General features: G+C 39.7%; 1 protein-coding gene across 2 annotated transcripts in view; it reads left to right on the plus strand.

Moving 5' to 3' along the window:
• VWF (von Willebrand factor) overlaps window positions 1-18,088 on the plus strand; it is a 117,939-nt gene that overhangs the window by 95,847 nt on the left and 4,004 nt on the right. For both annotated transcript variants that reach the window (XM_039719799.1, XM_039719806.1), the window contains 10 exons: window positions 108-212; window positions 680-885; window positions 2,119-2,268; window positions 5,191-5,301; window positions 6,619-6,802; window positions 7,805-7,845; window positions 11,269-11,379; window positions 14,230-14,328; window positions 15,733-15,861; window positions 17,422-17,461. In XM_039719799.1, the coding sequence (XP_039575733.1) occupies window positions 108-212; window positions 680-885; window positions 2,119-2,268; window positions 5,191-5,301; window positions 6,619-6,802; window positions 7,805-7,845; window positions 11,269-11,379; window positions 14,230-14,328; window positions 15,733-15,861; window positions 17,422-17,461 (1,176 nt within the window). The remainder of the gene's footprint in view (window positions 1-107; window positions 213-679; window positions 886-2,118; window positions 2,269-5,190; window positions 5,302-6,618; window positions 6,803-7,804; window positions 7,846-11,268; window positions 11,380-14,229; window positions 14,329-15,732; window positions 15,862-17,421; window positions 17,462-18,088) is intronic.

The raw sequence follows: 18,088 nt of genomic DNA on the forward strand, positions 1-18,088 counted from the left end.
GACAGCAATTGAGTGTGAGTTTAATGGGGGTATGCATGTGTGCGTGTGTTTTTTCTTGAGGACTAAGTAGGCGTGGTTTTAACCACTGTCTGAATTTCTGCTCTTAGTGTGTGACCTGGTTTCCTGTGATTTGCCTCCTGCTCCTGTTTGTGAGTTTGGCCTGCAGCTTGCTCTAACCAACCCTGGAGAATGCAGACCAAATTATACATGTGGTAAGATAATTTTTCTAGCAAGGAGTGACACTGGGACACTGCGTTTGGGTAACACTGGCAACTTCCTTTAGGCATTATTTTTCCCCCCTCTGAAAGGCTTAATTTTGGTGCCAAAGGACATGTAATGATTTCTCAGACTTGGCAGAAGTGTATTGCTGGCACTTGGAGTACACTTTCAAATTAAGGACAAGAGAAATACTTTACTCTTGGATATGTGTTCTCTGACCCTGATGCTTATTTTATAAATCTTCTTGCTTGCGTATGAGACAAGAATGTTTTTGGCAGGGTAGAAACTTTTCTGAGTTCCAGAACCAGAGCCTTTTGTATCTGCATTACTCCTCAGGCTTTAAGCACTTCTGTAACAGTTTGAGGTGGTGATTAATGCCTTGCTGCCAGAGAACTGTCCTGTTCACTGGCAGCACTCTGAAAATCCATGAGCTTGACGTGGTGCCCCCTTTTCCTGCCAGCCTGCAACAGAGAAATGTGCAGCTCCACTCCAAGCCTTTCCTGCCCTTCACACCGGATGCTGACCGTTGTCAAGACCGAGTGCTGTGACAAATATGAGTGTGCCTGCAACTGTAGGAACTCCACAGTGAGCTGCCCTCTGGGGTATCTCTCCCAGTCTCTCACCAATGACTGTGGCTGTATATCAACCACCTGCATTCCAGATCAGGTAAGGGAAGTGAAATGTCTTTTCCATGGATGAGAGTGCCTTTTCCACATGGAACAGTAGCACCAGAGCAAGCAGGCAGCCAGCTAGATATGAATAAACCCCCAATGAGACTGATGGAAAGTGATGCCAGGGCATTTTTAATTTACAAGTGCCTGAAAGAAACACACTATTACATAACCAGTCAATTTTTCATAACTTTGAGATAATATTAAAAAACATTTGAAACTTAAAAGGTTACTCAAACATCAGGAATTTCACAGGTAATTTTTGTTTTCAGGTAACACATATACATACTTTGGGACCACTACCATTACTATATATTCTTCCAATCCCCCATACTAATTTGTTGACATATTTGGTACACCTTAGACCTAAAATTCCTTGTGCTCATTGATTACCTTTGTCTGAGAAGGTGTTGTGTCTTTTAAGAAGTATATAATCACTTTTAAGTTTTTGCCAAATTATGACTCTGCAAAAGCTTCACCAGGGTATATTTTTCTTATTTTGCCAACCTTTCATTAACTTGTTATATTATGTTAACCTTAAAGATAAAGTTGCTTAGGGAAGAGGTTGCAGGGCAATGTAACTTTTTCATTAAACCTGAACATAGTATTACCTGGTCTTGCAGCACAGGACATCTACTTTTATTGTCCATTACTGAGTAGTTAATGACTTTGCATAATTCATTTTATGTCTCTGAGATTTACTTGCTCTAGCTATAAAAATAAATGTTCTCTCTTTAATACCTTGCTGTAAATTTACTAATATGGAGTTCAATATAAGGGATGGCTCTGCATTTTAGGGGTAGCTGTGGTGGCCAGATGATACAAGAGGATGAAAGCTTTTTGCTCCAAGTAGGATCCCTTCAGATCAGATGGTTTAGCTGGAAGAAGTTTTTTGTCTCCAAGGCTGCTTCTAGAGGACTTACTGTTTATTATCCATAAATGTTGTGTCACATACTTACAGGGAAACTGAGACCCTGAGCAACTCCACTGACTACAGATAAAACTCTCCAATTTATTTTCTGTAAAACAGTAGCTTTGTTTGTACTTATTTTTCCTTTCCTTAACAGGCTGACCACAATTTTAAGACCTGTAGCATTTCTAAGGGATTAATAATATTCCATAGAATTTATGATTGGTTTCAGACCTTAAAATGCAGCCTTTTGGAACCAGCAGTGTGCCCTGACAGCAGCAGTGTGCTCTTTTATGTATGAATTGTTGCATTTAATAGGTGTGTGTGCACAACAACGTAGTCTATCCTGCTGGGAAAACCTGGGAAGATGGATGCAGGGAGTGCTCTTGCAGCAGTCTGAGGGATGATGTTACAGGACTTCAGATGACAGAGTGTCATGACAAAGAATGTGACACGTTCTGCTCTCGGGTAAGTAACACATAAACCAATGTATTATCCAGCAGAGACCTGATGGGGACCTGCAATGATCCCTTTTAAGCCTCCTTGTTTAGAGAGTAATCAGAGAAAATTAGAAAACTAAGTGTCGTAGCAATGGATTATCTTGGGAGCAGAACCTAAGAGCTTGAGTCTGAGCATTATTGACTTTATTTTAAGGTAATTGTTTTAGGATTGTATCCTGATGTCAAGAAAATCAGTGACAAATTTATTTTACATTTTGATAGAAGACAAACTGTATCCTGAAGTGTCTGTCACTTACACCACTTGCACAATAAGTGTTCATGATGTCTGAAGTTCAATTGCAGATGTCTGTTCTAGCTCAAGTTCACTTTCTGAAGTTTCCATTTCAGCTCTGTCTGTTGCTAAGCTCTGCCTGTTGTAGCAATAATAACACCTCATGCTGGGACCTTTATTGTCCTTAGACATCTGCTACATCCTATAAAACCCTGTGGTTTACTTTTGGAAGCCTGCAAAGGAAGTGTGAGCCACTTTGTTATATTAACTTAGATGGTCAAACAGGAATAGATAGATAATTGATAAAAAGAGTTGGTAGAAGAATGTGATTTAAGCCAGATATTAGGAAAAGGTTCTTCACCCAGAGTCTGGTCAGACACTGGCACAGCTCCCCAGGGAACGGTCATGGCCCAAATCCTGGAAGAGTTCAAGAAGTGTTGGGGCATGGTGGAATTGTTGGGGTGTTCTGTGCAGGGCCAGGAGCTGGACTTGGTGATCCTTGTGGATCTTAAATACTGCATCATTCTCTAGGACAAACCAAAAACCCCTAATCCATTAGGAAAAAACCAACAAAGCAAGTGCAGAGTTTGGTGTGTAAGTTTGAGGATGCCAAATGCAGGAAAAGCCATGAAAATAGATGTGGCAGTTTTTACCTGTTGCAATACAATCCCTTCAGTTTCTATGTATAGAAAAGACTTGTCTATATTATGGCAATGTTTATGAAATATTAGGTCTAAAGTATCTGGCTGTGATTCATCTTATAGCAATACTTTATCAATAACTTGTTATTCCAATAAAGTTTCATTAATACAGAGCTACAGTTCCTTGACATTGCAGCATCAAAAAAATCCGGTTAAAAACACATAAAAAGACTTGGTGGAAATGATGCCAGTTCTTTATGGGAATTTGTAATTTCTTCAGCTCCTTTAATGGTTATCAAAGCTGTACAACCAAAACTGTAGCTGTTAGACTACCTGGATAGCTCAGTTTTGTTTTTTTTCCCTTTACTTACTCCTGATTCAGTAGATACACATATCAAGGACATCAGCAGTGCTGTCATCCAGTTTAAATTCACCTTTAAATTATTTTTCAGTTCAGATTAGATGGCATTAAAAGTTTTATTGCTATTAAATACGTACTTCAATCATGAATCATTACTATATGATATTTATATGACTATTTTATTACTATTATGATATTTGGACTCTCCACTGCTCCTGTTTATTAATTTCATTGCCAGGTGTTAAAGTTGTGCAGTATAATTTTTGACAGTGTCATCTGATTTCTATGAAAACAGCTTGGAGGTTTTTTATGTTGCAACACAAAAAAAGTAAAAAAAAAAAAAAAAGAAAAAAACCCCTAAAACCCCCATAACATGTACTAGCTCTTGGATTTTTACTTCTCTTGAGTTTGCCATGCAGAAAGTGGCATCTGATACTTCAGAGGCTTCAGACATGTATTTAGCAGATTAAAGTAATGTCAAACCAAATGCTCAACAGCACAACTTTTCTCACAAAGCGAGGTCAACGTCTGGCATCACATTTTATTCTGTTATATGAAATAAACTTCCATATCAAAGTCCATTGTTTGTCAAGGTTTGCTAATGTGTTTCATATTGCAAATCAGGGACGGTTCATGAAGGGAGGGAGCAGTTGGGTATCCCTCAGTAATTCAGTTTGATTAAAATATAATTATGCTTATTTTTTACAGGCATTTTTCACATGAATAATATGTGACAGAACATTTTTCCTTGAACTCTGTGCTGAGATCAGAGTTATGTTTTGCCCCTTGGAGACTGCATGGCTATTGCATATAGAGTATTTTATTTCTAATTAGATTAAAGCTTTTTGCTTTCTTGCACTTAGATATTTCACTCTTTCAGTATTTGGCTGCTTACTTTAGGAGATTAATATGTATTAAAAGTGAGAATTGGATTCCTGTTGTTTCTGTGGGTTGGGGGATTTTTAGACCTATTTTGCTGGATTTATAAGAATTTTCTTCAGTAACAGAGGGCCTGCTGTTAAACTTTCATGCTGCTTATTTAGTTGTCCATAGGTAGGCGTTAGACTTTGATCAGATACATAATCTCTAATGTTGCATAGTAGTTTCATTTTGTTATCTTTGTAGAATTTTTTTCAAATGCCTTTTGCAGGTAAACTGTTGCCTTAATTTGTGTTGGATTTGACAGTACTGGGTTAATGTTTCAACTTGGCCTTAAAGGGTTTTTTTAATGTAAATGATTCTATGAAAAGATGAAATGATCAGTCAAAACCAGTCCCTAGATTACATGTCTGAGCAACCTGCATCTTCCCTCTGCTTAAACACAGATGTTTGAATGTGCTCAGTCTGAATCCTACCCTTGAGTTTTCTGGAATGGGAAGGGCAGTTGAAAGTGCTGGTTAGCCTCCAAGATGCCACGAGAGCAATTTTTACCTTTAATTTGCCTTTGTAAAATATACTTTTATATATATGTAAAAGGGTTTTAAAAAAATTATTTAAAACCCCCTCATAATTATGTCTGTCCTTTTTCAAACTCTCCTTTTCATAAAAGGTTGCTAACATTAAACATTGATCTGAAAAGAAAATGCTGGGATTGATGTTCTTGTTTGCCTCCTCTTCCTGGATAAGGAAGTCCTTTTCTTTTCTTTCCTCCTCCAGGGCTACAAGTACATTGTGCCGGAAGGGGAGTGCTGTGGGAGATGTCAGAAAACTGCCTGTGAGGAGCTACACTTTTGGCCTCGTGGTGATGAAGATCCTCCTTTGCATGAGGTGAGGCACCAGTGGGATGGACACTTTACCTCCTCGCAAAAGCCCCCTGGAATTATTTTGTGTTCCATGGAAGGAGATGAAGATGATATCAGCTTTTTTTTCCAAGCACACATCAAGCAGCACTGAGAGACAATGTTTTGGGTATCCTGTTACCTACCCAGTCAATTGCCATGAGTGAATCCTCCCATCCTTTTCTGGTTTGGATATTTTGTGTACAATTACTAATTTCAACCATGGTAGCTTGAAAGTATGTTCATTGGGTATAATGCCTCCCTGGCTATTTTTATTTATTATTTATCGTAATTTATAATTATCCCAGTTAATTTGTATTGCAATCTGCTGCTGTCTTAAAGAAAAGCTTGTTAAAGTGTTGTTTTGCAACCTGCCTTTTTCCTTGTTTTAGCATGAGGATTTCTTAATGTGGAGCATTATACTTTTCTGCTTCATCAAACAAGCCTTCAGCAGGCTTATTTTGTGTCCCACTGTCTCTTATTAACTTTTTTTTTGGTCCTAACACATTAATAATTATACTCTGCAGTCTTTTCCTTGCTATGTCCTCTTATAACTCTTCTGTCATTAGTGAAGAATTAAGCATTTATCCCACTAGAAGAATGTGTTTCCAAACTTTCTGAGCAAAAATGTTTGACTACAGATTGGGATCTAATCTTGAGTTTTGCTGTTCTTGAACTGTATTCAGAGTTGTATCAATGAAGGAATTAAACTACAAAGCAGTGAGAGCTTCTCCCAGTACTGAACTGTGGCAGCATCTTCCTCCTGGCTGCTGTTCCCTGTCTGTTCCCATAAACAGCACTTGAGGTTTCTGCTTTGTCTGGCCTGTGGGTGATGGTAATAAGAGAACTATCAACAGAATCTTGTCTTTTGCTGTACATTTGCAAGTGTTTCAGGTCTAGAGCCTTTTGCAAAAGCCTCCTTTGGGCTTAGCAGAGCAGATTTGCAGCAGATTGCAACAGAAAAAGGGGCTGGTCAGCTGCAGTGCAGCGCAGCCAGTCACCAAGGAATAAATGCAGATTAAACTCCAGTTAGGAGTGCTTTTCCTTCTTCACATGTTATTTGACCTGTCCCTTTTGAAGGAGACTCCTCTAATTCTTATTCTGTACAAACTCAGCATGCTCTGCAAACTGATTGTCACGGAAAGGGTTTGTGGAGAACTGTTGAGTGACACTGTTCCTGATGCAGTAAATGTGCTTTTGGCAAGCCAGCATCTGGCTGGGGTGGCCTTCCCTCTATCCAGGGGCACAAATATCTCTTTATCCAGGAGCTGCTTGTGTTTAAAGTCCATTCTTGACTTTCCCTCAGGTCGGCACGGAGTGGCGATCCCCCTGGAACCGCTGCATTGTCAATGAGTGTGTCCGGGTGAACAATGAGGTTTTTGTGCAGCAGAAAAATGTTTCTTGCTCCCAAATGGATGTGCCTGACTGTCCAGAGGGAACTGAGCTGCGCTGTGACCAAGTGATCGACTGTTGTCCTTCCTGCAGATGTGGTAAGATTTGGGGCATGGCAAACGGGATCACTCCAGCATGAATTGTTTCATGGTGTGATTTTCTGATTCTCAACAACAATTTTAAAAGTGTGTGTTTTGGAAGCAGAGCCCCACTTTGAAGGGTTCCTGTGTAATTCAGACACTGAGTACAGAAGCACCTGCTGCTGCATCCAAAGCCCCATGGGCAAAAGGGGAGGGGGGGTTCTGCCTTCCAGTGCCTGAAGGGAGTCCACAGGAAAGATGGAGAGACTATTGACAAGGGTCTGGAGTGACAGGACAAGGGGAAATAGCTTCACACTGACAGAGAGCAGGTTTAGATTGGGTATTAGAAAGAAATTCTTCCCTAAGGTGGTGAGGCTCTGGCAGAGGTTGCCAGAGAAGTTGTGGCTGCCCCATCTCTGGAAGTGTCCCAGGCCAGGTTGGATGGGGCTGTGAGCAAGCTGGGTTAGTGGAAGGTGTCCCTGCTTATGGCAGGGGGTTGGGATTGGATGATCTTTAAGGTCCCTTCCAAGCCAAGCCTATGATCCTATAACTCCTAAGATAGTCTTGACTCAGAAGTCTAAATCAAAACACTTGGGTAATTGGCCTCAATCTGGGAAGACTCACAGTGGTGTTTAGTTGACAAGTGTGTGTGCAACCACAGGATGAGGAGGGAGCAGTAGGAAGAGGAGAGGATATATGCTCTCTAAGTTGCAGAAAACTGGAGTTCATCTTCTGAGAGCGTGAAGCTTGAACTGGAGGGAAAAGTTTATTATGTTCTGCCATGTATTTGTTCAAAAAGAGCTCAGTCAGAGGTATTTTTGTGCAGCATCAAGTACAGCTCTTACAATTTGTTGCCTTTCAAGGTATCATGTAAGGGGGCTCAGTTATGCCTCTTTACAGTGAAATTGCATACAAATTTCTTCAGGCTGGAACTGTACTGAGTCAAAAGAGCATAGGTTGAATTGATTGACTAAATCTTGGAATTGGTAATACTAAGTGGAATACTTTGTTCTTTTTCAGCACCCCTGAATGGTTGTCCTTTGAATGGCACTGTTATTGGGGTAAGACACAAACTCCTTTTACCTTTTGAGATGGCAAGATATTTAAATATATGAATGAGCTTTTGAAAGACACACACTTGTCAGAATATACACACACAGAATACACCCCAGCTTTTTTTTCCAGATAGAGTCTCTGCAAGGAAGACCTTGGAGTAAAGGCAGTGCCAGGGGGCTCAGCATATCTATGTCCAGTTCCTGACTCTGCCAGGGTCTTCCTATATAACAATGAGCATTTCTGCAAAATGGTGACAGCAAAGTTTGCGTATCTTGAAGGATGCTTGAAAAGAGTGCTTAAAAACTGTGGTAATCTGCATTTTGTAATGGTTTGCAGACTGCCAAACACACAGGAAATGCTCTACGAGGGTTAATCTCCCTAGTGATCCTTGCCCACTTTGGGGAAGCAAAATGTTCCCATATTCAGCTTAGAGGATAAGGCAGATTAAAGCAAGGATGGAGACTTCCTCCACCTGTGTGGAAAGAGAGGTATCCCTCCTTGGCTATTAACAAGAACAGGAAAGCTGAGCTTCCTCCCTATTTGACCTCTTTTCCCTTTCAAGATCCCTGATGATATGCCCTGTGAGGGAATTTTTTCGCAACTGCATATTTAATGGATAGATTAAGACATATTTAACCCAGCCCATGATAGTGGGAGTGATGGGAGTTAAGCATCTGATCTCATTTATGCCGAATTTATCTTTGGAGAGCTCTGTCAATTGTCCATTGTTTCCCTAAATCCATATTCTGGCAGCACCTCTGGTGTCAAAGAGCTCTAAATATTCTCACCATCCCCCAGGGAAACAGGTTCTCTTTAGTCATTTAACCTAACTTTAACCTACTCATTCCTGCTTTGTCAACATGTGTCTTCCTTTTTCATTTATTTAAAAGTAAATATACTCACCATTTATATTTATATTTTAGTGGTGTGGCAGAGAGAACCTTTCTCCATCAATTTGTTGTGGTTTGGATTTTTTTTTGTTGTCCAAAGGCATAAGTTGATCAGTTTTTTAGAACTAAAGCCATGCCATCAAACATCCATCATTCTGTGTAGAGATGACTTCCCCATAGAAATAAATCCTAGGAAAAACTCTTGTTTTTCTTGTCTGAAAAGAAAAGCTTTCTTGTCAGAACACTGATTTAAAAGTGATAAATTCTGGAATAATTGACTTTCTCTTTGATCCCTCTACTTCTTTCCTCTATTGTATGTTGTCAGAACTAGTTGGCATCCTATAAAGACAATATTAGTAGGGAATGTCAGGCAGGACAGGAATTAGCAGCTCTTGCCACCTTCTCTTATACAGGATTATATATACCATATATATAATTTCTGTATTGCTAACCAAAGCTGTTTCCAGTGGTGTGCTGTTCTGCCATGATCAATTAATTTTTTTTCTCCTCCAGCAAAATGTTCACCTGCTCTGTCAAGTACGTTTTCTTTCTTCCAGCATTTGAAAATATTTACAAATAATTTAAAATTAAGCATAACCAAACTTGGAAACAAAATGTCACATTGAAGGCAAAATGAGAAGTGTCTGTGTTTTGAAAAGTTCAAAATAAAATGTGTCAGCTTCTGCAATACTAAAAAAAAAAATCCTAAAACTTCTTAAACTAGCTTCATTTAATGACTTGCTATAAGTTAATTAGCTGCATGTCTGAAATATTTTGAGCAGCTGGTTGTCACTATAGCTTTGTTTTGTACTATTCTGTGCTTCGATGACTGGTTCCAGAGTCCGGGTCAGGAAGTAAGATGTGGTGTCCATAGAAGTTTATACTTCCTGGATTTCAAACCCTTTATGTTGGGTCCTATAAGAATGGGCTTCAATTTTCATTTTATAGCAAGGGAAAACTTTCCTACATTAACTCCTTCTCTGAATAGTTCCAAGTTTTGAGTCTTTTACTGCATTTCTGGTAATTGACTGTATCCTTAATCCCTTTACATTTTTATCATGTATCTGGTTACCAATATTATATTCCAGTAATTTGGTGTATTACATCTACTCTGCTATTCTTAACAATGCTGTGGGCTTTAACCCAAGCTTCCAAGCAGGTGGCTGTATTTTAAAAGGATTATCTATATCTATCATCTGTTTTCTCAGGCTTTTACTGAGTGGCATTTTTGAAGGTGATCTCAGCTTTATGCAGGTTATTTTGGTGGCGCTGGGTTAGCAGGTATTGACATTTTGTTCTAGGCTGGCCAAGAAAGCACATGATAGGTGTGTTATATAAAGGGAAAAAAATCTGTATTGATCCATTATTTTGTTCAGTTCTGTCATGCTAAGCAAATTTGGGATCAGGGCAAGACCTTCCCCCAAAAGCTCAAGGCACTTCTGTCTGAAGATTTCATTTCAACACATCTCTAGTAAATCCCTATGTTCCTGCCTCTCAGAGTGATTATAATGTGAGTTCAACTTTATCTATTTTGTACTTAATTGGAATGGTAGAACTATTAGAAGAATATCAATTGATATCAGTGATATCAATTGTGGCTTTGTAGACCCTTTCTTTATGATGTTAAAGCCTAGAGCCACTGAGGCATTCTTTGATAAAGAATGTCATGTGGTCTGCACTAGAACTGTCACTCTGGTGTCTGACTGCTTTCCAGTGTTGAGATCAAACAAGAAATCTGGATTTTCATAAGATACTTGCTCTCCATCTGTGGTGGTGTAACCCCAGCCAGCATCCACTTGCTCACTCCCCACCAGCAGGATAGAGGAGAGAATGAAAAGGATAAAAGCGAGAGAAGTCCTGGGTTGGGATAAAGAGAGTGAAAGTAAAAGCTGTGCAAGCCAAGCAAATCAAAGAATTAAATCACTGCTTGCCATGGCTGGGCAGGATTTCAGCCTTCCCAGACAAGCAGAATGGTGCTCCTTCTTCTCCCCATTGTATGTTCTGATCATGATGCCATAAGATCTGGAATGTCTCTTGGTCAGCTGGCTTGGTCACCTGTCCTGGCTGTGTCTGCTTCCAACCTCTGAGGCACCCCCGGTCTCCTCAGCAGCCTGCCCATAACCTGTGGGTTGTGATGGCTCTCGAATAAAAACTTGTTGCCAAATAAATTCATTACACTCAAAAAATGAACTCTTGGCAACCACGTATTCAGAATAAAAATAAAAAAATCTTCCTCATAACTTTGAAAGATCTCTTTCTTGCTTGCTAGATATTTACGCAACAAAGAAATGCCAATGACATTTCTCAGATTAAGGACTTCTAAAGAGCTTTCTTGAAAAATAGCGTCATGCTGCTTGTTCTGGAATTAGAGATGAAAAAATTAAGGTCTCTGGAAACTTGACAGCATGGATTTCTTGTTTCTCTAGAAAGAATTACAGTGCAAGATTTAATGAAAGAGATTTAACCTGAAGTCACTTGTTTATCTGGGTTTTGCTGGTGAGATGGTCACTAACTGACAAACTGGTTCCGATGTTTCAGCATGGGAGGCGCCTAATGGTGGATCAGTGCACGACGTGTGACTGCTTCCAGTCAGCACCTCGTAAATACACCCTGAGATGCACCAAACTCAACTGCCAGGCCTGCCCAGCGGTGAGTGGGAGCAGCCTGGGGGGTCTGCTTAGGAGTGTGTCTGATGAGAGTCATGTTCTTCACTATCCACCACTTCATGTCTGGTACAGCCTTGGCCTTTCTTGAGGTTCTTCTGAGAAGTCTTGCTCTGTGTTTTTTCCATGAAGTAGATGATATGTACCAAATCTGATCTAAATCCTCAGCATAGCAAAGATAACTTTACATCATACTCAGCTCCACAGGCACATTTTATTGTTTTATAGATTACTTACCCTTAGGGCAATATAAGTTTTGGCAAATCATTTGCAACAGGAGCTGCTGAGTCCTCTTTCCTACAGTGTTACTTGTCCCTCCAGGGACTGGCAGCTCAGCCAGATCTCCATGCTTCAGGCCTTTCCTACGACTTTTCCAAATTGTCTAAAATCTGGGCTCAGTAGCATTTGTTTGGTTCCCAGCCCATGCCTTTGATGATTTGAAGTGATTGTCCCCATCAGTTCCCACTGGTTTTTGAAGTCTTTGCTGCCACTTTAGTGCCATCACCTGCAAGGAATTACTTTGGCTAAGAAAGCCAGAGGGATATATCTTCAATTTTTACTCTACTGACCAACAGTGTGACAGGATTGCCTGGTTAGCTCTGCTCAGTTCTGTAGTTTTCTCTCAGCACCAATACCTTGAGTAGAAGAAGATCTTAAGTGAGGTGCAGAGGCTGGTTTGATCACCCTGTGTCCAAAGAGTACAGACCAGCAGCTAAGTTCCACAGAAAAAAAACCTTATATGCCTCTTCCTCTTCTTCATCCTTTCTCTGGATAGTGGATGGAGCACGATGGCCCCAACCAAGCCGAGGGACTGTGCAAGTGGTGGCCCTGGCACCCAAAATCCACATCTCTAACATGATCATGTGGGATTTCTGGCTGATGTCCAGGAGGGACATACACTGATAGAGCCCCTGGAAGAGAGAGGGGCAGAGTTTTTGATGAGTCCAATCTTCCATCCTGAAGTAGAACTGGAAGGGACTGGAAATGTAGTTAAGTTTCTGTAGAGAGTAATCTCTACCAATAAAAAAACCAGAAGACTGTAGGCTCAAATTACTTCCTGCAACTCTTTTTCTTGAAGAATTGTCAACAGTGTCCCAGCTGGCCTGTTGTGAGTAGAAAAAATGATGTGACTTCCATATGATGTCCAGGGACAGGTCAGTGGTTAGGACAACCCGAGGCCAGAGAGTTTCATGTGGAGAATGCAGCTCAGATAATTCCTAAGTGTTCCACTCGTCCACTAGGCCATCAAACTGGCTTTGACCCCTTTTATTTGATGGTATGGATGTAGCCTCTGACAAAAAGGACAATCTGGAATACTTTTTGTGGTTCTAGACCCTAATATTACCCCTTTTGTAAGGTTTGATTATAGACATAGGCTTCTGAAGGGAAAATAAATGGATAAGCTCAGTGCTGAGTATCTTCCTCAAAATATAACCTGGCAGATCCATTAAAAAAACCCCAAACAGATACACCAGATTGAATTCGTGGCCAGAGACATGTGTGCATGTGTATGTTCTCACACAAAGATACACGAGCATCCATTCTTACTGCTTAATGCAAGTAACCAGCTGTAGAAATTCATGGTAGAGAAATCAATACAATACACAAATTAAAAAAAAAAAAAGGCGGGGGTGGAAAAACATTCCTCTCCTGCTTGTTTCACCACCCACACATTACCCAGCCAGCTTCTTTTCCCCATGTGACCCAAAAGTACAGACTAGACAGAAAACCCTGAAGAAAGGGCCATTTCCAGTTGGGCTTATTAAGGACTGTGAACTTTTGTTTGGGAGATATGCAGCTACCCAAGGGAAGTTGCACGTCTAGGAGTATATATCCCTTCCTAGCCATTGTAATGAATTTGTGGAGCTTGAGGGGAAAAAAATCAAATAAGATACAGAATGTCTTCATCCCCCTAAGGCCAGTAGGATTCACACAATTCACAGGATGTTTCCTGTCTCAAATCCTTTGACTTCATGGTATACCCGGATTAAAAGAAATTTCTTGCTAATGGATAAAATTTAAGATTACAAATGGGTTAAGAGTACCAATTCTCTTGGGAGCACCCGCTTTCTCCTGGATGCTGAAGTTGTATAAGGAGAAGCACTGGCAATTGAAGTGCAGCCAACTCCAGCATACTCTGCTCAGGAGGGTCATTTTATGACCTGCTTTTGGTGCTTATATTTTTGCTAGTAGGGAAAGTTCACCTAAATAACAATGTTTTCCCCCAATGATGCAATAGTAACTCCCTCTCCCCAAATTCTCTTTCTATAAAAAAACATATGGATAACATGCATGCCTTCACTGAACCAGCAAGCGTTTGTTTTCTTAAAAATGTTCATCTCATCATAAGCAGCTGTTGGTTATCTGGAGCAGCTGGGGATGTTACTGTGGGACACTTCATGTGTTAGCTCAGTTCCTTTCTGCTTGATTTGATTTTTTTTTTCTTTTCCATTATTTACTCTATACCTTTCTGCCTCTCCACCTAGTGCTGATCATTCTCCCATGCTCTTTTTCCTGTCACTGTTTTTCCCTTCAATGCTGTTTGTGGGGCTCCATTATAACCCTTTTCTTTCTTGCTCTACTTTTTCCTTATTCTGCCCTTTCCCTGCCTAATGCTTACTGGATATTTTGCACTTTTCTCTCCAGTTTTAGCACTTCCAACTACTTTTCCATGTTGCACTGTGTAGAATTCATAGGTTTTTCTTAGAAGCATTTTGCTGGCTGTCATTTTGTCCACTGAATCTTATTTTTTTGAAAAAAAAAAAGCTTTTTTAAATAAATATAGAATGCATGCTTAAAACAAAATAAACCCAGAAAAACGTTCTTCACCTTCTAGAACTACAGAAGGCAGGAAATCCCTGGCTCTTGCTGTGGAAAATGTGTGCCAACTTCATGTAGCATCAGGCTGAGAGATGGAAGGGTTCAATATCTTCAGGTAAGTTTTAAGCACTCTCTATTTTATTAATGAGTAAATGTATCATCAACTTCTGTTGAACCCCAGGGAAGTGCATTTTTCTTCCTTTTTGATTAGGTAACATGGTATTACCAGTATTTTTATATCTCAGAATAATTGGTCAAGGAGGTTTGTTTGTAAAAGAAAAAATGGGTGATTTCATATCCCAGTGCATTCTAGATTCAGGAATGTTATCAAGGAACTTTAACTGGAATATGACCTCAAACAGGTATTTAGAGGAAATGAAAACCCTCATTTAAAATGTGAAATAGTTAAATTTAAAATGTGAATTTTGAGAAACTCCTCCAGCATAGAATCATAGAATAGACTGGGTTGGAAGGAACCTCAAAGATAATCTTGTCTCAATGCCCTGCCACGGGCGGGGACACCTTCCAGCAGAGCATCTTGCTCAGAGCCACATCCAGCCTGGCCTTAGTGCAGGATATGTTCTTAAACAGTAGTGGATATTTTTCTGGTTAAACCCCATCCTCTGTCACCAGAGACAGCATCTACAATTTTCTTTTAGTCCATTCCTGTGAAAAATCTTAGATGGGGTGAGTATAGGAAGAGCCACAAAGCTGGGGAAGGGTCTGGAGCACCAGGAGCAGGTGGGAGGAGCTCAGCCTAGAGAAAAGGAGGCTCAGGAGGGACTTCCTGGCTCTGCACAACTCCCTGACAGGAGGGGGAAGCCGGAGGAGGTCAGGCTCTGCTCCCAGGGAATAAGGGACAGGGCAAGAGAAAGCAGCCTTAAGTTGCACCAGAGGAAGTTTAGATGTGATATAACTTACTTTTTTTTTTTCCACTGGAAGGATTGTCCAGCTTTGGCACAGGCTGCCCAGGGCAGTGGTTGAGTCACCAGCCCTGGAAGGATTTTAAAATGTGTGGATACGGCTCTTAGAGATGTGATTTTCTGGTGGACTTGGTTGGCAGTGGGAAGTTAATGGCTGGACTTGCTCTTAAGGGTTTATTCCAAACGAAATGATTTGGTGTGGGGATGTGGTTGTATATATGTTTTCTAAAGAAGTTCCCAACTCCTCCAAAAGGTAAATAATTGTATATATGTCTCTTTGAAAGACAGATCATAGGCCAGACCCCGAAATCTCTCACTTAAGGAAGGTTTTTTCCTAATAATAATAGAAATTTCCTAATTAATAGAAATTTCTTCACTGTTAAGAGCTGAAAAATGTCAGAGCTGGGCAGAGCTGTGATCAATATGGCCATGGAATTAAACAGAAGAAAATTACTTTGTTGATAAACAAAGATTTCTATGTTTTATAACTGTCACCATCATGGTACTTTAATTGAGACATTATCAAAGTAATATCCTGGAAACTTCCCGTCGCCTGTTGTTTCTGTGTAAAGCTAACAGCCCTTCAATCTTTCCAGGCAAACACATCCCTTCAGGATGGCTGTGACAGTCACTCCTGCAGAGTAAATGAGAGAGGGGAATTTATCTGGGAAAGGAGAATCACTGGCTGTCCTCCATTTGATGCCAGAAGATGCTTGGCTGAAGGAGTAAGTAGTGAAAGAGGTCCTGTTCCCAGGTTTCCTAATGGACTCTGTCATGTTTCTGGTACCTTCTGTGTGCTGGGGTGGGAAACCCCAACCTTCTCCCAGCACCTTGGCTAAACTGAATTTAAACTTACTCTGAAATTAAGAAATATGTAGGTTTTCTCTGTTCAAAAATATAAGCTGTTTTTTTTGTGGGACCATGCTGACTTCTGACCCTAATTCTGTTATGAATATGAAGCTGAATATTTGAAGTATCAAACATTTGCAAGTGGTTCTTCTAACAATGTTCTCAGTTTGGGATCCAGAGCAAAACTGTGTGGACAATGACAAAAACTGAGAAATATGCATATGAAATGCTAAGGTATTTTTTCTCCGCCATTATATGAGGTTAGGGAAAAGAATTTTCACACTGCTGTAGAAAGATCAAACTTCCATAACTACAGTTGTTTAGCAGGGTAAAAAGCCCTGCACAAAGTACTCATCCCTCTTTCTTGTGATCTGAGGTTAATTAGACACTGAGGAGCAGAGTGAGGTGTGATTGTAGCTCATTGAGCCCTATTATTGCTTATCTGTCAGGTTTTACACATCTTACAGGTGTTTATATCCACCTGCTCCAATTTTATTGGGCATGGCAGGAAGTAGGGAACCTTTAGTAAAGCTTGTGGCCAAACCAGTCTGCTCATACACATGAAACAAATGGACAATTTACATATAATGTGGGGAAAAATAAAGCTTCTACAGGGCATTTCTCACTTTGTGAAATTGTAATATGTGGTTTTGTTGTGTAAACAAAGATTTAGAAAAGAATGCTGCATTATATCACAGGCTTTGGGTTATTATCTCATTCAAGTGATGTTAATAGAAAATCAGTGAAAAACAGTTTACTTTTTGAACAGAATTTCTCAAACCCCATTTATTCTTCTATTCCCCCCAAACAGAACTATTTCAGCCATAAAATTAGTGGTTTTCATCTTGTTGCAGATCAAAATTTTAGGGTTTTTAATTAAAAATCCTCCTAACTTTTGCATGTAAGCTCAGGGGTTGAGTGCAACAATGGCATCACCCTGCAGTGTAAATATTTCTCCCTTTTGCCTTTCATTATAGTTTTTGCAATAATTTACAATATACATGTATTTCTGAGAATTATATTCTGGATATATTTTATGGCTTTTAAAACTTACTTGACAGATGTGATATTTCTTAAACAGAATGAAACATGAATGCTACTGGTTTTATCCTCCTGGTTTTCAGGAATTTATTTGTATTTAATGTCTTTATTTTAGAAAGCTCCTAATAGAAGGTGAGATCAATATTTTCAGATGTTGAACTTGCTAATAAGTCAATTACTTCCAGTTACCTACCAGCAAATATCATCACAAGTTCAAAATCTTAAAATTGATAACGAGAAGATTATTAATGTACATTTATGACTTTGTATAATATAGAAATTCAGGTCTGGGGGCTTTTTTTGCCTAGTACTGTGCTTCATACATCTTCTTTCAGCAGATAGAAGTGTATCGCTTGTGCCAAAATTTGAATTTTCTTTTTTTTAAATCATTTTAGGGCAGAATTGCAAAAATTGGCAGCACTTGCTGTGACACATGTAAGTAAATAATCCAGAAATCTTGTATGGAAAAGGCAGAGTGTGTAAGTACCTACATTTTCTATAATATGCAGTGTAATGAACCAGAGCTTAGCAATGTGGTTATAATAAACCATCAAAAAACCCTACCCTCTGACATGCTGCTGTCATGTTTTGTCATCTAGAACACATGTTTTGACAGTATTCCCAAGTGCTTAGAAAGAAATAGATACTCTCCACATTTTATGCAGATGTTAATTATGAATGTTTTATTTTATTGTTCATCTGGTGATAACAGGAATAGCCCTGCACAGACAGCCTGTCAAGGCACATAACCTGATACTACTCAATATCTGAGGAAAACACTTCATGAATAATAAATCAACTTAAAATTAATTAATCAAAAAAGCCCAACCCTGGTGGCAGTAATGTTTTTGATAACACATTGACCAAAAATAGGGGAAATGCATTCCTATGGAATAGCCTGACTGCTTCTTAAATTTTTCAGTTTGGGGGTCAATCCTGCAACTCTTAATTTCATGGATCTTTGTGTGGATAATCCAAATGTCAGTCAGGCTGTGAGAGTCGGAAGGGTTTGCTTACATAAGGAAGGATTGCAGGGTTGAGTTCTCATTTCTAAAATGAATC

Source organism: Passer montanus, unplaced genomic scaffold (genome assembly GCF_014805655.1).
Source record: "Passer montanus isolate IOZ18808 unplaced genomic scaffold, ASM1480565v1 scaffold106, whole genome shotgun sequence".
Lineage (NCBI taxonomy): Eukaryota > Metazoa > Chordata > Aves > Passeriformes > Passeridae > Passer > Passer montanus.